This window comes from Dysidea avara, chromosome 15 (assembly GCF_963678975.1).
Source record: "Dysidea avara chromosome 15, odDysAvar1.4, whole genome shotgun sequence".
Lineage (NCBI taxonomy): Eukaryota > Metazoa > Porifera > Demospongiae > Dictyoceratida > Dysideidae > Dysidea > Dysidea avara.
Genome location: NC_089286.1, coordinates 9,004,296 through 9,024,064, shown reverse-complemented (window position 1 = coordinate 9,024,064; position 19,769 = coordinate 9,004,296). Strand labels below are relative to the sequence as shown.

Sequence of the window (19,769 nt, the reverse complement as noted above, 5' to 3'; positions counted from 1 at the left end):
TGACCATATAGTAATGTGTCTAGCTACTATCTTAATCTGTACGGTATACTACGATCTGTATATAACCTGTTGTTTGGTGTAAAGGATGCTCATGCTATATCTCATGCATAAATGAATAACCTCAAAAATTACTCATAACTGTATATTGTACATGTATGCACTCTAAGCATATAATGTGTGGTGTCATACTGCCCTGTGATAGGAGCATCAGGTATTCAGTCACAATAGTTGTATAGTGTCACTAACATGGTAGTCATCACAGTCTCAGTATGATGTTTCTCTGTGTGCTTGTGCATGCTGTTTAGATTTTAACACCTTTGAGCTCATCATCTTGTAAAGCAGTTAATCCGTTATAATCTAGTTGACAAAAGTTTATTTATAAGGACAGACAAACTTGATTACTTATTTCTCATCAACAAAAATTTGGATTTCCATGTGGGCAGGAGGTCATTTTTCATTATCCATCGTTGAATAAAATAAGTCAAGCTGTCTGTTACTGTAAAGGTTAGCTAAATTTAGCTTTTTAAGAACTAGTACTTACATTTTACCACCATTTCTGAGGTACAAGTGATATTTGCTGTGCTGTACAAAATATGTCACAGTGTACACGTGATTGATATTAACAGCAACAATGAAATTAACTGCCAGTACTTAAGCACTGACTGGCTGGCTGGCTGGCTGACTGGCTGCATGTGTAATTTGAACTGTCTGCATGCCGTTTACCTTCCTACATGTGGCATGCATGTGTAAGGCAGTTGAAGCTACATTATAGGCCTGTGCTGGAGCCAGTCAAAAGATTCATGAGCCATAAAAATTTCTTGCATGTCAAATTAATTGCTATATAACCACAACTTGCATGCATACCAAAATCGATTGCTATATATGCTTGCTGACTTACATACCAAACTCTTAATAGCCGTGTAATGGGGCATGGTATATGTACGGCCAGGGCTGCTATTTGTATGCACAATGCTGTGACCTGGCCAGTAAATCTGTTATAGCTATAGGTATATTGCCGCTGAACGGTTGATTGTTATTAATGTTACTAGTGTCAGTAAAGTCTCATGTGCCTCATTATGAGATTGTACAAAGCACACATTGACTTCCAACCAGCCAACCTCTTTTCATAATTTAATGGCCAGCCCTGAACTATGGCTTGGTGAAAGATAAACATGTAGCTACAATCCCTAGCCAGTGAGGTCCAACCCAGGTGCGGTTATTGCTAATTGAATACTACAATAGTAACAAATGTAATTGTAGTTTTTAACTAGTTCATACATTTGAAAGATGAATAATATGGTATAACGATATATAATCGGGCGCCGCGAGGCCTCTATTAACTGATCATACTCATATCACGTGCTCGCCAAACTGTCAAAAATGGACGAGATTACGGAGCAGAAAACATCAGAACTGCCGTAAGTGATTTGTATAACACTACGTATAGTATAATGAAAATGACCTAAGGCACCATACCGTAAGTCTAGTGTGAAAGAGTGGGAACGTGTCACGTGATCGCGCAGTGGGTAACATTTATCGTACTGAACGTCCCTCTCACTTATCCGCGCCCCTCTATTATCTCTGCACTTATTAACAGGAATCCCTCTAAACACCCGATATGCTGCCATAAAAGAGCAACAAAAGTCACAAAAAAGCTCGCATCTAGTTTCAAATCTAGCAGAAAACCCTTATACAAATTGAACACCGATATCTCCAAAAACTCTGTCTGATGGCTACAATACAAACTCATGTGGCATGTGCCTTTTAGGGTTTCGATGAGTGTCTACCCACCGTACCTTGCCTTTACCTTTTGTCTAATCACAGAGTACAACAACTACACATGTACTGGCACCCCTTTATTATCTAGTAGACTTATAACAATTAGTTTTGCTGCAGTAAAGTGACCACACAACCTTTATTTGACCTATCATTAGGCTACTTCTCATTCACAATCAAAGAGAAAACACCCTGACCACCTGGCAGATTCCTGTAAACGTTTGAGTGCATGTAAATCGGATGGCTGCAGGTTCAAGGCCCAGTTTTTTCCTTTCTGTACCTTTTCAAACATACTATATAACATTTATAAACTGGCTGCAGGACCAGGTGTCCTATAGGTCTTCAGCACTTGTACTGCAAAGCCTTAATAAATAAGAAAATCTAATAAAACAGTCACACATGTACAACATACTATAGCAATGTACAACATAGCAACATGACATGATAACATTTATGTAGGGCTTGGCATTAATTTAAAACCATGTCCATTTTATTAAAAATGTGACTGCTCTATTAGAATAGTTCATTATCAAAAACAAATTAGTCAGCTTGTATTGTAGTAACAGAAACTAGAGACCATTCTTTCTATAGTGAATATATGGCCACATCAACTTAGTCATTAGTTTCTGTACTACTGCTGTAGGTGGGTGGATTTATAGCTGATTTATGTAATTCACATGACCCAGAAATGGCCAGAATGCAACCGTTTTAGTCTCCTCTAGCTAGTTACCAACTTTATAAATTGCTAATAGCTATATTCAGCCACCGATAGTAATTTATACAGCAAGGAGAACAGTGACATGAGTGGGGATGAGAAATATGGCTTATAGCATTAAATGTAAAAGCTTTACAGAAAACTTTCCATATGCCTGCTACCTGTCCATATATGGCAACTTAAAAGAATGTACTTAGATTTAGATTCCTTGACTATTAAGCAGTATTGCAATAATAACCAATATTTGTGGGCATTCAGGCATGTTATCAGATGGTGAAGCTACATCTTGCTAGGAGTGAGTGAGAGTTAAACCTCCTGGAACCAAAACACAAATTGTGCCGATGCAATATAAGAAGACCATCAGATAGTTAGCAATCCTCTTCTTTGTACCATACATCAAGAGCTGAGCAAAGAGGCATTAATACACCATGCGAAAATTATCATGTATTATAACCAAGTCAGTGAAATTACACCTAATATGCCAGCATAATTTTGAGAATAATAGGTCACCAATTACAAATGGGTACCTTTGATCCATATGGCACTGTACCACAAAATAATTAATATCACACTATTTGTAAACAGTCTGCCTTGTAGCTTGCAGGCCTTGTACTTCATGTGTGTACATACTCACAGGTGACTTGGGTGTGTTTATAACTCTTACTTATTGGTATGTTTATCATGATTGTACTGAAACAGTAGGTGGCTTCAAGATACCACACTATAAAAAAGAGAATAACATCAGTTTTGCTTCAGTGGCTATTAAGCAGGACTGCTCCAATTGTTGCTCCATTTTACGATCCATGAAACTAGAGTTATTTATAGCAAACAGTATACACGTACTCGTCATATAAACACCCAGAGGTATTAAATGTATGATTAATCGTAAGGTTATTACAGTTGTTCATGTTGTGTTATAAGGCATATTCAAAGTGGAAATTAGGTGTCTTATTAATGAAAAACACCATGGCCTTATTATTATTAATTGATGCTTAGCAAATAGTGATAGAGTGACTATTTAATTAGAGCATTTCATGCCAGCTGTGTGCTCTATTAAAGTGATGTGTAATATGATTAAGTATTTGGACATAGCTAATGATAGGGACACTAAATTATGAGCAGACTTGAATTGGAGGTTTGGGAATAGAGTTGTTCAGATTAATGAGTGTGCACTATATAGACTGTATAGATGATGGGTTCTATGGTTAATTGTAATTGCTGAGTATTGATGCTCTCAGTTTGCTTGTTACTTTGCATATCTCTATTACCAGGATTATAGGTACTCTTGTTTAGAAATCCTGTTGAATGTCCAACTAACCAATATTAAGGGAAAATGTTTTAAAATTAGGTATGAAATTATTTATTAGCAGAGGGTGTGTGTGGAAGAAGGGCCATGTTTCCCTCTCCTCCCACCAACTTCTTTTCATTGGATGGACAATGTTTGCAAAAAAAAGTTTGAGATAATAGAAGTCACTTTAGTATTTCTTTTAAAAACTGATAGTAGCCACTTCATTTAGGCCATACCTATTTGAAAAGTTGTTGCTCGGATTTATTTTACAACAAAATGGGTCGGTCGGTAGGCAAGACAAAAAAAAAGAACAGCTAGCTACAGTGTAGCTATAATTTTAGATGTGTACATGCTTATGATTTCTGGTTACAAGCCATATAATAGATCAGTAAGTCATATTAAAGCTGTATGCAGACCTATCAAATCCCTTCTAATACATAACTATTAAAAACGGATAAACATACGTAGCTAGTAGTTCAATGAGCACTGCACTGCTGCTATCATAGATTTTTTTCGCCAAGGGTGAGGAACTCGCTGGTTTTACGTTTACAGATAGCTAGCATTATAATTTATTTGACATCAAAATTGTACTGACTGACTGTTCTATTAGAGTATCTTGATCTTTTGCAGCAATTTTTAAGGTGTCATGTAATCTAATTTTTTTTCTCTTCTTAATTAAAATCAGTGTAAAATTGGGTCGGTGGGGTCCAAGCAACAACTTTTCAAATAGGTATGGCCTTATCTGTAATAAAATACTCAGAGCTTCTTTTGGCAGGCCCCCATGAATAACATCAATAACTGTTGCATGCTTCAAATACCACTATGTAAATCTCTTTTGTCAAAGTTGGCCTCTGCACACATTCTTTGACTTACTCCCCTGCCTCTGTCAGGTAGTTGAAATAGCATCAACAAAAATCCACAAAATGTTGGCTGGTATTGATATTTAGAATTGCTGCTATTATTGCCTGACACATAGGTGATGAAGACAGGGAGGCAAGGCCCCCCCTCCCCACTTTTATGGGACAATGTTTACAAGAAAAGATCGAGATACTCTAATAGAACAGTCTAGATCTAGATACTCTAATAGAGCAGTCACAAGCTACTTAGCTACGTATGTGTGGCTATAAATAAGGAGATATAGTTGGTGGAGGGTAGCTATTGTCAGCAGGTAGTTACCTTTTTTTTGGGTCATCGCTTAAAGCTGGCCTGGCCCCCACACTCTTTGGCCTGCTCCACCTCCCCTGGCCTGACAAATCAATTGGTACATCATTACTCAATACTCACCATCGTTTGTAGGAGGATATATGGTTCTGCCAACAAAAGGAATTGCATGCGCAAGACATGACCACAAAAATGGGAACTTAAGGCTATACTTGGTTGATGAATGTGTGCATGTTTGTGTGTACATAATCCTGTGATGATATGTGGAAACATTCTAATATAGTACAAAAGTACCTTACATATAATGATTAATAGCAAACACAGTATTGTAACAATATGTTGACTCTTCACTTGTTGCAGTGCTAAAGTCACTACCAATTTGACAACCAAGTTAACACTCATCCAGATAACTCCTGATTCATTTTCTCCACCCACTGATGTAACCCTCAAGTTATCTGATGGTAGTATTGATGCTCACAGGATGATACTAGCTGCTGTGTCCCCTGTCTTTGAGAGGATGTTCTATGGAGACTTTAAGGAGGGAAAATCAAAGGAAGTGGGTTTGCCAAAGGACAGCTACAAAACCGTGCAACAGCTCATTGATATTATCTACAAAGGAAGTTGTGAGATTAATGATCTTGATGACTCTGTTCCACTGATGGAGATGTTCAACCGTTTCCAAATCAACAAGGTCCCACTGCAACATGTGTGGGGTGAAGCCGTCCTATCACAATTGGATTCCTGTAATTACCTTACCTTGTTACCAAAGTATGTAAGTGTGATGAGTGAGGAAAGTCACAAGAAAGCAGCTAATAAGGTCATGAGCTACACTAACAATGATTTTGTTACTACGTTTGATGAGACCAAAGATCTTCCTGAAGAAGTAATGCTTCAAGTTTTAAAATGCTTTGGTATTACATGTTACGACATAGACATTTTTGAATTTCTGATCAAATGGCATAATTATCAAACGAAAGATCTTGGAAAATCACTTCAGCTTACACCTCAAGTCTTCCAGTGTGTCAGGTATTCTCTGATCATTCCTCAGTTGTTGTACTCCAAAGTGGCTACAAGTGATCTCACAGACAAACAACTTTTAAATGAAGCTTATTGTTACTTGTACAATAGTAGCAGTCCACTGGGAGTATATGGTGACAATGACTGTAGGCACCCTCCTGAACAGTCTTCTAGAAAGCCTTTTGTTTCAACAAAAATTCATTGGGTTAACAATAAAAGTGTCTCATACAGTTCTAATGAAGCTGACAATTATGATGTCAGCTTTAATCCTTGCTCAGTACCTGGTCATGATTTTGTTATCAAATCTATGCCACTCGGGAATGGAATTTACTCATTTTATCTGTGCAACTTATCTTTTACGAGAACCAGTAATGCTGCCACAAATCTTGACCATTGCAATCAGATTTCATTTAACATTGCTGGTAGGAATCAACAGTTTTTACATATTAACGCTGTCATCTATACGAGTCTCTTAATCACGATTTACATACATGATGATAATTTATTTATAAAGTTCATTGAAGGTGGAACTGTCATATCAACCACCACCACTACTGGAACAAGGCCGTTCAGTATTTATATTTGTAATCTGATACAGCCACCATCATCTTCCAGTTATTCATTTTCATCAAGATTTAGTATTAGACATCTAAACTGAATTTACAACCATTGCATGCGTAATTGTAACATGTGCACACTTCAACCTACTGTACATTATCATACAGTACAATAGTACTGTTAGTAGGGACATTGAAGGTGTGGGGGCGATCTGTGATATAATATAACCCCAAAAACCTGCCGCGATTTTTCCTCACAATGACATGACAGTATTGATTGGGTAAAATCAAGCCCAAAGGTTTTTTAGATCGACCTGAAACGTTTCCGTCAAGTTGCTATAGAATTTTTTTTTTAAATTTATACAACAGAATTTTCTACTCCTGCCTGACGCCTTCAGCCAAGTGTAGTGGAAAACTGGCTACAGCTACAGGCCTAATTCTTTCGCAGAAACATTTCTAGTTCACTTAAGGAAAAACCTTTGGTATATTGATAAACATACAATGCTATATTTATTCAAACTAATTCAAATTATTTGCTATTCAGACTATTTGAGTAACAAATTTGATATTTGTTTCAGCTCTAGCATCAACGAATAATCCACAAAATGTCGGATAATGAAGCTGATATTGATTGATATTTAGAATTGCTGTTATTGCCTGTGGATCATTACTGTCGCCATGGTGTGGTACAACAATTCAGTTGTGAAGATACTATCCTACCTCCAGGAGGAATTGCATGCACAAGGAATCTGTGTTGGCATGACCAAAAAGATGGAAGCTAAATGCTTGATGAATGTGTGTTTGTGTGTACATAATACAAGCTTGTGCTATTATGTGAAAACATGTAGTAATGATTAATAGCAAATACCTGGTCATCCATTTTTTTCATTCTCTAAATGTTTGCATATAGAAAACATATGTAAGTACTTCGAATTGTGATTTGATAGGAATTGTAATAACATTATTTTAGTAACGTACTACAGTGGAACCTCTTTATTATGGACATTTTGGGACCAAGAATTTTTGGCCACTTATTACTGTAATATAGAGGTTTTCCTCTTTCAGAGGTAAAAAATGTATTAACTAGACCTGTTGAGACTAAATTTTTTTCCTGATTATGGAGGTTTTTCATACTGTGTCCTTAATCCAGGGAGTTTGTTAAGAGAGGTTCCACTGTAGTACAAAGTTTGGAAATTGCAATAATACTTAGCTGCACTTAAATGTTTATCCTATAGGCCACAAAATGTTGTAATAAAGCCTGCTTTGAGAGGTGATGTATCTTGCATGAAGTTCTGCAGCTGTTTATAGTATAAAAATTTTGATACCTCTGTCACCATAAATGTTGTTCAAGAGGTCTTAATTGTTTGCTTTGACTATAAGTTACATGCACATGGGGTCATAGACTTAATGGTCCTACATAATAATTATATAGCATGCAATATACATGTACACATGTACATTAGATACTGCATATTATAGCTATTATCTGGCTGATACCATGCAGTGCTTAGAATGTTGGGTAAATAAATAAATAAAAGTCGCAGATTATATTATTAATAATTTATGCAGCAAGGAAGATGAATGACACAAGATTAAGGTTAATTCTATGGTCTTTATGCACACAGAATTATGTCAATCACTTGTTTGCTGAATGATACCTGCTGTATACATGTGCCAGCTGCAGGTTTGTTGTGGCAGTAGTGTACTAATAATAGAACATTCCTTATAAAGAAAACGTTATTTTTAGCACAGCTGTGAAGTTATTTATACACTGCAAAGTGCTCAGTATTTGGCAGTTATAAACTTTCACTGATAACAGGCTCTTTGGTACTTAGCAATTTTAGCAGCAATATCCATTGTGAGTGCTGCAGTAAGTTGACTACAATGAGTATGGCTTGTGTGCTAAATAAACTTCCTGGGAAATCTTGTGGAGATATTTACCGGCTAAATCCAACAAGTCGTGGTAAATCTGGCTATTATGTTGTACAAGCTGGTGATAGGCCAATGTTTGTATACTGTGATATGGAACTGGAATGTGGTGGAGAGAAAGGTTGGATGAAAGTAGCTGATCTTGACATTGGAGATTCCTGTCCTCGTGGATGGAGTAAGATTACTAGTCCTGTTGCAGTTTGTAGAGCTCCTAGTGATAATGCTGGATGTTATTCTGCTCAATTCTCAACTCACCAAGTTTCTTACAGTAGAGTGTGTGGAATGATGATAGGTTACCAGAAGGGCACTACTGATGCATTCCATGCTGGAATAAAATCTATAGATGGTCCATATGTTGACGGAATTTCTATAACTTATGGTAATCAACGAAGACACATTTAATTTGGACCTATGCAATGGTTCCTCAAGGTATAGTCTTAGGCCCATTAATGTTTTTATTATACATCAATGACATTACTACTAACATCACATCCAGTGTCAGACTATTTGCAGATGACTGTGTACTATACCGTGTCATTCACTCAGAACAGGATCATCATCTTTTACAACAGGACTTAAACTACATCATCCAATGGACTAAGCGATGGCAGATGAGCCTAAATACCAACAAATGTGCTATACTCTCCTGTTCTAGATCTACCTCACCACCTGAGTTCCAGTATTACATAGACAATAAAGCACTTACTCGTACAAATCAGCATCTATATCTCGGAGTCCTATTTCACTCATCAATGTCATTCTCTCCACACATTAGCAACATCACTAGTAATGCAATAAAGTCACTAAACTTTGTGAGACGTAACTTAAACAGTTGTGATGAATCAGTTAAATCCGCTGCCTACCTGGGACTATAATTCGACCAAAACTAGAGTATGCATCCTCAGTTTGGGATCCTCACTTATCTAAAGATATCCAAGCCATTGAGAGGGTGCAGAGAATTGCTGCCAGATGGGTAAAATCTAACTACAACTGGGAAAACAGTGTGACCAGCATGCTTTCAGAGTTGCAATGGCCCGCATTGAACATTAGAAGACAAATTTCAAGGCTCTCTATCTTATACCAAGGACTACACAATTCAGTTTCACTAGAAATACCTACTTATATTACAGCCACTACCACTACACCCTTCACTAGATTTCAACATTATTTTTACTTCAATATACCTACTGCTAGAACTAATTACTATCATAATAGTTACTTTCTAAAATCCTTTCGTGATTGGAACTTGCTACCCATTTCTGCTATCGAAGCTGCTACTGTAGATAATTTTACTAATCAACTACGTAAGTTATTAATTGTATAATTATATTATCGTAACTTCTTTTTTTATTGTAATATATGCACTATAACTCACTGATTGATTATAACTAACAATTATATGTATGTACTGTATGCTGTAACTTATTATTTATGAATAGTAATTGTAATCAACACATGCACTGTTTATTATTAGTAACTGTAACATACACATTGTAGCATACATACTTTAACTTATTGATTGTAACGTGTTCTGTGATTTACATCCTAGGCAAACCAGCTGTGCTGCCTGCCTAGTAATTAATAATAAATAAAGAAAAAAAAATAGGGTATACTGAGTTTTATGTGTGTCCTTGTGCTCAAACTCCCAGTCTCCTGCCACCAACTTTTGTTCATGCATGAGAACTATTACTGTGAGTCTGGATCATATAGTAAACCAGGATGGGGTAATTACTTTACTAATGATACGGTTTGGGATGGTGAAGGTTGTTCCAATGAAAACGGTTGCTGTGCAGAACCCAACCTGCCATGGTTTTATCGTCAAATACCACTAACTACTAGCAGGAATCTTGAAGCTAGGATTTGCCGTAATGAAGTATTTGCAAATGAAGGTGTTTTAGTGAAAGAAATCAAACTGTATGTGCAGTGAATTAACTACTAACTATTATTGCTTTTGTTCTGGATCAAAATTAATATTGTATGTGTGCCATATAGCTATGTATGGTAGTTTAAGCAATGTACTAGCTTGTAATGCTATCAATGCATGTAACCACTACATGTAGTGTCACTCAGTGAACTTGTTTTACTTTTTGTGGCTTTTCATACTAGAACTATAATGCATACAGGCTGTTGGCTATACTGCTAGTCTGCTAGCTACTGACTAGCTGCTGCTGCTGCTAGCTAATGTGTGCGGCACGCCTAAGTAGTTTTCCCTTCGTATCATGTGTTTGAGGCATCCGCAGTCTTCACTTTAGCAAACATATCAAAACATATGTATGTGATTTGTCAAATGAGGCATTTTCAGGTGGTCAACATTAAAAGTTTTCAAACACTGGGTTAAACCTTTAAAAATTAAGAATTATGCATTAAACAAATCTAATATCTGTTTAATATCTTTTTTGAAACCTCAACTTGGTAAAACAGGCTGATCATAAAATCTCATCATTCCTTGTCCTTTGCTGTCCAATACAAAATACATGTATTTTACACTACACACAAAAACACTAATTTACAACCTTTAACTCACAAAATTTCTACAGCACACCATACAATAAAAGAAAGCCCTTGAATTTCTCTATCCAATTCCGACCGTACAAATGGGAAAATGTCGCTATAGCGACAGTTATTTACTGCTGATGATGACATAATACGCGCTCCATACATTAACCTATTGGAAAATTTAATTATCTCGCCGGGAAAATCCCAATTTACAAGTTGTTATCCTCAATGAAATTCGCTAAATTTGGTATCATTCTACGCAGCGAAGGATGCTTAATAAGACTCCGACCGTACAAATTGTTAAACAGATTAGTTTATAGAAATATGTTTAAAAACACGTGTTATTACGGGCATCCTGAACACGTAAATTTCGCGGTACAAGGCTCCTTTTTTAGCTTCCCCTTCGTTACTACACAAAGAACTTACACATGAATCGAATCGCCTTTCATCAAGGAATCTGATACACCAAACTTCGTGCCTGTCAACCAAAGTACGCGGAAGTTATGGCGCCTTGTTTAGAGGACGGTGTTATTTTATACGAAACGGGCGTAACCCATTCGGAAATCCGGAATATCTTACACAAGTTTTGATATGAACCATCACGTCCATCAGTGTGTTAACATGGAACAAGATTCACCGTATACTGAATCTTCATCTGATTCACCGTAAGTATTGCTCTAGCAATAGCTGCAAAACGGCCTTTGTGTAGTGCTATGATGTCTGTGGATCAAGTCCTGGCCTGGGATTTTTTACTGCATTCAGCATAGTTTTTGTTGTGTATCTACTGAACTTATAGTTATAATTGTAATTGTGATTTCTACTTGATTTGTAATTATCAATATGGTATTTATATCTGATTGTAATCGATGATCATGAGTGTGTGTACGCATGCGTGTTGTTGTATCATGGAACTTGTACATGTATGGCGTGCTTTGTTTGTTGATTTAAGATCCTTCCTGATCGTGTCTAGAAACATAATACTGGCGACGAGGACGGGATATAACAAAGATTAATGGCTTCTTTTGGGAAAATTGACATATTCCAGCCGGAATCTGAGGAGTTCTCGGCGTATCTAGAACGAGTAGAACTTTATTTCGAAGCAAACGGGATCAAAGAAGATAAACAAGTACCAGTTTTTCTTAGTCTGTTGGGAGCGAAGACGTACAGTCTTTTAAGGACGCTTGTTGCACCGGAGTCTCCAAGGAGCAAATCGTTTAAGACGCTAGCAGACTTGTTAAAAGATCATTACGAACCCAAGCCCTTGGTGATCGCCGAGAGATTTACGTTTCACAGAAGAAACCAACGTCGCGAAGAATCTGTCATGCAATACTTAGCGGAGCTTAGAAGATTGGCCACTCATTGCAAATTTAAGGATCATCTTGACGAAGCGTTGCGTGACCGCTTCGTCTGTGGTTTGATCAGCGAGACCATTCAGAAACGACTATTGACGGAAGATAACCTTGATCTCAAACGTGCACTGGAGCTAGCACAAGGAATGGAAGCAGCTCACAGAAATGCACAAGTGCTTCAGGACAACAGCGAAACTACTGAATTAACAGTAGCACACAGTGGTAGCAGGGGACCCAATACAGTTGCTCAGATGCAAGGAGAGGAGGAAATTGATCGGGTCAGCAGGTACCCCAGGACACAAGGAGCCAGTAACACAGGGAGGAGTTGCTATAGATGTGGTAGAAGTGATCACCTGGCACACAATTGTGTCCACAAAGACTCAGTTTGTCATCACTGTAAGAAAGTTGGACATTTAGCAAGAGTATGTCGAAGCCAACCACAAAGTAAAGTGCCAGTAACCAAGAACCATTGGGTGGAACAAACTACAAGTAAACCGGAAGAAGATGTCACAGACCTTGAAGAAGATGTGATATTTAACCTAACCTCAAGGACGACACCACCCTACCAAGTAGTAGTGGAAATCAATGGGCAACTGATCCCCATGGAGATTGATACTGGAGCAGCGGTGTCAGTGATGTCTCAAGAAGTTGGGAGGCCAGATTTGCAGAGTTAACCCTGGAGCAACCTTCACTGTGTCTCCGTACCTATACGGCAGAGAAAATGGCAGTTTTGGGAGAGACGTCGGTAGTGGTGAGGTATGGTAAATATAAGGGTACACATAAATTGTATGTTGTAGAGGGCACGGGTCCTACCTTACTAGGCCGAGACTGGTTGCGTTCCATACCTCTAGATTGGGCTAATATCAAGTCAGTATCGGGAATTGATTCCAATGTAGATAGGTTAATGGGAAAGTACCCTGAGGTTTTTCAAGAGGGGTTGGGCACATTGAAACACTTCAAGGCCACACTTCACTTGCTACCAGGTACCACTCCCCGCTTTTGTCGCCCTCGTCCCCTTCCTTTTGCAATTAGAGAGCAGGTAGAGGGGGAACTGGACCGTCTAGTTGAGCAAGGAATCCTGCAGAAGGTCGATTATAGTGATTGGGCAGCCCCAATTGTGCCAGTGCCAAAGAGTGATGGGGCAGTACGCATTTGTGGCGACTATAAAGTAACCATCAACCCCTCGCTGCAGGTGGACAAGTATCCCTTGCCCAGGCCTAATGACTTGTTTACATGCCTAACGGGGGGTAAGGTGTTTACCAAGCTTGACTTGACAGCCGCTTATCAACAAATGTTGTTGGATGAAACATCTAGTAAATTAGTAACCATCAATACCACTAAGGGTCTTTTTAGATACACGCGGCTTCCTTTTGGTGTAGCCTCGGCACCGGCAGTATTCCAAAAGACAATGGAAACCATCTTACAGGGTATGCCACAAGTTATTTGTTATTTAGATGACATTTTAGTTACTGGTCGTACAGAATCCGAGCACACTAAGAACTTAGAAGAGGTGTTGTGCCGATTGCAAGAGCATGGAGTCCGACTAAAGAGAGAGAAATGTTGTTTTTACAAAACTTCTGTGGAGTATTTAGGACATAGCATTGATGCTAAGGGGGTGCACACTACCAAGAGTAAGGTTAAGGCTATTCAGGAAGCACCTATACCTAGAAATGTACAAGAACTTCGCTCTTTTCTAGGGTTGTTGAATTACTATGCTAAATTTATTCCGAACCTGGCATCACTGTTGCGACCGCTGCATGTTCTTCTACAGGCAAAACAACCGTGGAGATGGACTAAGGATTGTACCACTACATTTAACAAGGCCAAGAACCGTCTGGTAGTGGCACCAGTGTTAGTGCATTACGACCCTGACCTGCCGCTGTGCCTAGCTGGGGATGCTTCTGCTTATGGTGTTGGGGCTGTATTGTCCCATGTCTTCCCAGATGGCTCAGAGCATCCCATTGCTTTTGCGTCACGCACCCTCACTTCCAGTGAGCGTAATTACGCTCAAGTAGAGAAGGAAGCCCTCTCCCTTATATTTGGGGTAAAGAAGTTCCATCAATATGTTTATGGCAGGGAGTTTACTCTGGTGACTGACCACAAGCCGCTTACCACCATACTGGGGCCCAAAGACTCTATTCCATCTCTGGCTGCTGCTCGGTTGCAACGCTGGGCATTATTACTAGCCGGGTACTCTTACAAACTCAAATTTAAGCCTACCAGTACACATGGCAATGCTGATGGCCTTTCAAGGCTACCGCTCAACGATTCTACTGCCGTGGGCTACTTACCAGATGCTGCAAACTTTAATATTGCACAAATTGATGCGTTGCCAGTGACATCCGCAGAGTTGGAAGTTGCTACACGAAAGGATGTTGTTCTCAGCAAAGTCTTGTATTACACTAGGACGAGGTGGCCAAATACCATTAAGGAGCCTTTCAAACCTTACTGGAATCGACGCTTGGAGTTGTCTATTGAAGGTAACACACTCTTGTGTGGGGTACGTGTAGTTGTACCACTAGCGCTTCGTCAGCGGATTATGGAGGATCTTCATCAAGGCCACCAAGGTGTAGTGCGCATGAAGGCACTGGCTCGAAGCCACTTTTGGTGGCCAGGAGTAGATAAGGACATTGAGGAGCTAGTGAAGAGTTGCTCTGCTTGTCAGTCAGTGAAGCATGCGCCTGTTAAGGCACCATTGCATCCTTGGGCTTGGCCCACAGTTCCATGGGATAGGGTACATGTAGATTTTGCTGGCCCTTTTGCCGGTAAGATGTTTTTATTAGTAGTGGATGCGCATTCTAAGTGGCCAGAAGTGTGCATTATGTCCACTACTACCGCTACCAAAACTGTTAATGTCCTTCGAGAAATCTTTGCTAGATATGGCTTACCGCAACAACTTGTTTCAGACAATGGCCCCCAATTTGTAGCCGAAGAATTTTCCTTGTTTTTGAAGTTAAATGGTGTCAAACATATCCGGTGTGCTCCATACCACCCTGCCTCCAATGGTGCTGTTGAGAGAATGGTCCAAACCATGAAACAATCTCTCAAGGCAGGGTTGAGTCAGGGAGTTCCAGTTGAGCAAGGTTTGATGAAGTTTTTGTTACAGTATCGTATTACCCCACATGCTGTTACTGGTGCATCGCCTAGTTCCTTATTTTTGGGCCGTACTATACGCACGCGTCTTGATCTTCTCCACCCTAATATAGGCTCAAGGGTGCAAGCTAAGCAACTACACCGGAAAGCTACTGTAGATACTCACCGGCGGTTACGCCAATTTGCTGCTGGGCAGCATATTATGACACGAGATTTCTACAATGGGGCAAGGTGGATACCGGGTACCGTAGTAGACCAGACAGGGCCAGTATCCTATAGAGTTCGGGTCCAAGGGGGGAGGGTATGGCGTAGGCATGTAGACCACTTGTTAGAAGCCAGTGGTGAAGGTGTTCACCGAGACCACTTACAACAGAATGCTGACAGTGAATTGGATGTCATGCCTGACAGTGAATTGGATGTCATGCCTGGGAATAACTCTGCCTTACGGCCTCCCACTACTGGACAATCTGACACTGCAGCTCAAGCTGATGAACAGTCTGAACCTGTTGCTGATGCAGACTCGCAAGGTCACGAGGTCACAGATGCTGGAACTGAGTCAACAGAGTCTCCCAGATATCCCACAAGACAGAGAAGACCTCCACCACGCTTCAAAGATTATGTTGACAGTCAAGGGGTGCATCAGATTTAGTGGGGGGGAGATGTTGTGTATCTACTGAACTTATAGTTATAATTGTAATTGTGATTTCTACTTGATTTGTAATTATCAATATGGTATTTATATCTGATTGTAATCGATGATCATGAGTGTGTGTACGCATGCGTGTTGTTGTATCATGGAACTTGTACATGTATGGCGTGCTTTGTTTGTTGATTTAAGATCCTTCCTGATCGTGTCTAGAAACATAATAGTTTTCAGTTACAGGTTTCTGACTCCCTGCTTCACAGGCTTACTGTTAGCCGCCTTGCAGGTCCCTAGAGGGAAAGTTGTCTAATAAATAAATAAATAAATGTTGTAAAGGGCGTGGCCCAAACCTCATGACTAGCAGATTGTATCATATCTACATAGCGGATGCAACCGGTACATAGTGATGTGCGTTAAATTTACCATTTCACAGGCAACTGATGTATGCAAAGCATCAAATGTTCTGTAGCTATGTATGTAGCTGGACACGTACACTCACAATCACTTTCCCAGTTTTCAATAATGATATGTCTGTACTCTCAGTTTGTGCGGTATTTTGCATATTATGTGCATGAACCTATAAGCACAATTCGGCACATAGACATTTGCTTCTCTCTGCAATTTCACTTTTGTTTGAATTTCACTTTTGTTTGTAGTAATTATAGATATTATATTTTATTTGTTTATCTTGTTAATATTTTTGCTATCGTATTTGTGTCTGTTTGTCATTGTACATTTATGAAGGTTACCTGTAGCTAATTCTGTATGTTTGTATGCTGTGGTAAGGAAGAACAACTATGCCAATTACCATGAGGACAAAACAAAATATCAATCAGTCAATTAATCAACAAAGGGTGACTTAATACCACAATCAAAACAGACACACCCAGTAGTGTACATAAGAGGAAGTACTTGGTTAATTAAAGGTGCATGATTCATAACCTTTAAAATCTTAATTCATGCACACTATACTACCACGCTTTATCAGATGCTATATAATCAGCACACATAACACACACACACTAACTTACTCTGTTGCTACCATTGAACAGCTATAAGGAAGCCAAAAATGGCAACTGGAAAAATGTCATAAATTATTCTGCATGTGTGTACTGATAGGAGGGAAGAAAGCCTGACATGCAAAGAGTGATGCCATCAAGTGAAATTTCTGCTGCAGCAACAGCCATAGCCACAGATAATGTTTGAAACCTGACATTAAAAGCAAAGCCCACTGCATTGTATCTGTCCTTATCAAGGTGAAAAGTGATATTGAAACTTTAAGATTGCCAACCACCTGTGTTCTCTGCTGCCAGTGGCACGGGACCTATCACTATTAACTTTTACAAATGTTTGGCTTCCTTTCATCAGAAAACTTCATCAGACATACAATCTTGTTGGCTTATTTCAGCTCATTCTCTCTGTTGTAGTCGATGATCATGCATGTGTTTATGAGGGGTAAGTTCTTCATGCTGCCAGTGATATTTCCCTGGTAATCGGTACAACTAAAATGCAACTGTATTAATTGTATTGTATTGTAAACTAAACTAGTACCAATCCCAATGTCAGGAGAAGGGACTTCAACCCTTGACTTCTCAATGAGTCAAGATGATAATTAATGAAATTGAGATACTCTAATCGAGCATTAATAAAACAGTCAGGTGCATGTAAGAATAATGAGCCTCCTGCCTGCATTGGTTTAGGCTAACTTTCTGATCTGAAACATAAAACTAGCAATAAGTAGCCAAAACAATAAATCTAATGTGATGCTGAAAGCAAATGCTCGTTTTAGGAACTAAATTTGTGTCAATACGCAGCATCTGAGCATTGAATAATTGAGTTCCAAACTAATAGGCATAGAATTCTAAACTAAATATTGTTACACAATATCAAGCATCAGCATCACTTTATGTTTTTGTTGTTGCACAAGAATGTATTGTAATTGTATTTATGTAATGTTTCAATGGGGAATTCACTCAGTGCCGAAACACTGATCTTCAGTGGAGCCCTGTGTACAAGCAACAAACACATATACACACATGCAATAATTAAGGGATACAAAAATATACTAAACAATGTAATCAATATATCATAGTACAGTTTCCTAAATGACGAAAATTGGTTGCTTCAGGATAGGAGAAGTATAGGTCTAAGTCATGCCTAGATTGTACGTTTTCTAGGGATGCAATTCACTGACATTATTATTATTGTCTGCATTTGGCAAAGCTTTCAGTATAAATTTTCTTGGCCCCCTTTGTATATAGGTAGTCAATCTTTATTTAGTGATATAATGGTTTAATATCATGTGACAAGTATACTGGAAAATATACTGTATTTATGTGGACACTTTTACCATGCAGAGCAAAAGTCACTAGCAGCTTGGCAACCAAAATAACGTTCATCCAGATATCACCGACCTCATTTTCTCCACCCACTGACGTAACCCTCAAGTTATCTGATGGTAGTATTGATGCTCACAAGATGATACTAGCTGCTGTGTCTCCTGTCTTTGAGAGGATGTTCTATGGAAACTTTAAGGAGGGACAATCAAAGGATGTTGATTTACCAAAGGACAGCTACAAAACAATGCGGCTACTCATTGATACTATTTACAAAGGAAGTTGTGAGGTGGATAACCTAGATGATACCATTCCACTGATGGAAGTGATGGACCGTTACCAAATCAACAAAGTCCCACTAAAGCATATGTGTGGTGAACCCGTTTTATCACAATTGGATTCCTCTAATTACCTTACCTTGTTACCAAAGTATGTTAGTGTGATGAGTGAGGAAAGTCACAAGAAAGCAGCTGATAAGGTCATGAGCTTCACTAACAATGATTTTGTTACTAAGTTTGATGAGACCAAAGATCTTCCTGAGGAGGTGATGTTACCTTTGCTGAAAAGCTATGGTATCACACAACCTGAAATCAATGTTTTTGAATTTCTAGTCAAGTGGCATAACTATCAAACTAAAGATCTTGGCATGTCCCTACAACTGACTACTCAGTTGTTCCAGTGTGTGCGGTACTTCCTGATTCTCCCCCAGTTGTTGTCTTCAAAAGTGATTGCAAACAGTCTTGCTGACAGGCAACTTGTAGCAAAGGCTTTTGATTATTTATACAACAGCCCCAGTCCATTGGGGTCTTATGGCGATGGCAGCCATCAACTTCCACCTGAGCAGTTTAGTGAACTATCTAGCTGTTCAATACGTACACAATGGATTAGCAATACGAACGTGTCACTGAAACCAGTACTGCTAGACAGGTACGATGTAAGCTTTTATCCCTGCAATGTAGCTGTTAATTCGTTTGCAGTCAAATCGATGCCTCTTAGTAGTGGCATGCATTCATTTTGTCTGTCTAATTTATCATTCACTGTAACCAGTGGACAGGGCCAGATTCTTAACATAAATAGCCAAATTTCAATTGCCATTTTTGACAAACACGACCGATATTTAGACATACATCCAGTCCTATGCAACGATATATTAATATCTCTGTACATACACGATGATGATCTATTTGTAAAGTTCATTGAAGGTGGTAAGGTTAAGTCAACCACTACAACTTCTGGAGAAAGTCCATTTGTGATTTGCATTTGCAATTCTGAGCCTTATTCAGGAGGCAACCATTTATCCAGTTTTAGCATTTGCCATTCACTCAACTGATGTGTCTCAAAATCGTTAAACATTAGTAGAAGCTAGGAACTTAATAGCAATGTACTACTACTTTGTCAATTGCGAATCA

General features: G+C 38.9%; 2 protein-coding genes across 2 annotated transcripts; both read left to right on the top strand.

Annotated features, from left to right (window-relative positions):
* The first annotated feature begins 1,324 nt into the window (after window positions 1-1,324).
* Window positions 1,325-7,595, top strand: LOC136245743 (kelch-like protein 38). Its single transcript, XM_066037225.1, has 2 exons — window positions 1,325-1,418; window positions 5,301-7,595. Exons 1-2 carry the CDS (start codon window positions 1,381-1,383, stop codon window positions 6,613-6,615), a joined length of 1,353 nt encoding a protein of 450 aa, XP_065893297.1. The 5' UTR covers window positions 1,325-1,380; the 3' UTR covers window positions 6,616-7,595.
* A 3,562-nt stretch (window positions 7,596-11,157) lies between these two features.
* On the top strand, window positions 11,158-19,709 carry LOC136245256 (kelch-like protein 20). Its single transcript, XM_066036744.1, has 3 exons — window positions 11,158-11,604; window positions 18,382-19,294; window positions 19,644-19,709. The coding sequence occupies exons 1-3, from the start codon at window positions 11,531-11,533 to the stop codon at window positions 19,707-19,709; spliced, it is 1,053 nt and encodes a 350-aa protein (XP_065892816.1). The 5' UTR covers window positions 11,158-11,530.
* Window positions 19,710-19,769: the final 60 nt, after the last annotated feature.

Excerpts from the sequence above, each read along its gene's own strand:
- LOC136245256 (XM_066036744.1), top strand. The coding sequence starts at position 11,531 with ATGAACCATCACGTCCATCAGTGTGTTAACATGGAACAAGATTCACCG. Across the intron at positions 11,605-18,381 it reads GAATCTTCATCTGATTCACC|AGCAAAAGTCACTAGCAGCT; the intron begins GTAAGTATTGCT and ends TTTACCATGCAG. Across the intron at positions 19,295-19,643 it reads TACTGCTAGACAGGTACGAT|GAGGCAACCATTTATCCAGT; the intron begins GTAAGCTTTTAT and ends AGCCTTATTCAG.
- LOC136245743 (XM_066037225.1), top strand. The coding sequence starts at position 1,381 with ATGGACGAGATTACGGAGCAGAAAACATCAGAACTGCC. Across the intron at positions 1,419-5,300 it reads CAGAAAACATCAGAACTGCC|TGCTAAAGTCACTACCAATT; the intron begins GTAAGTGATTTG and ends CACTTGTTGCAG.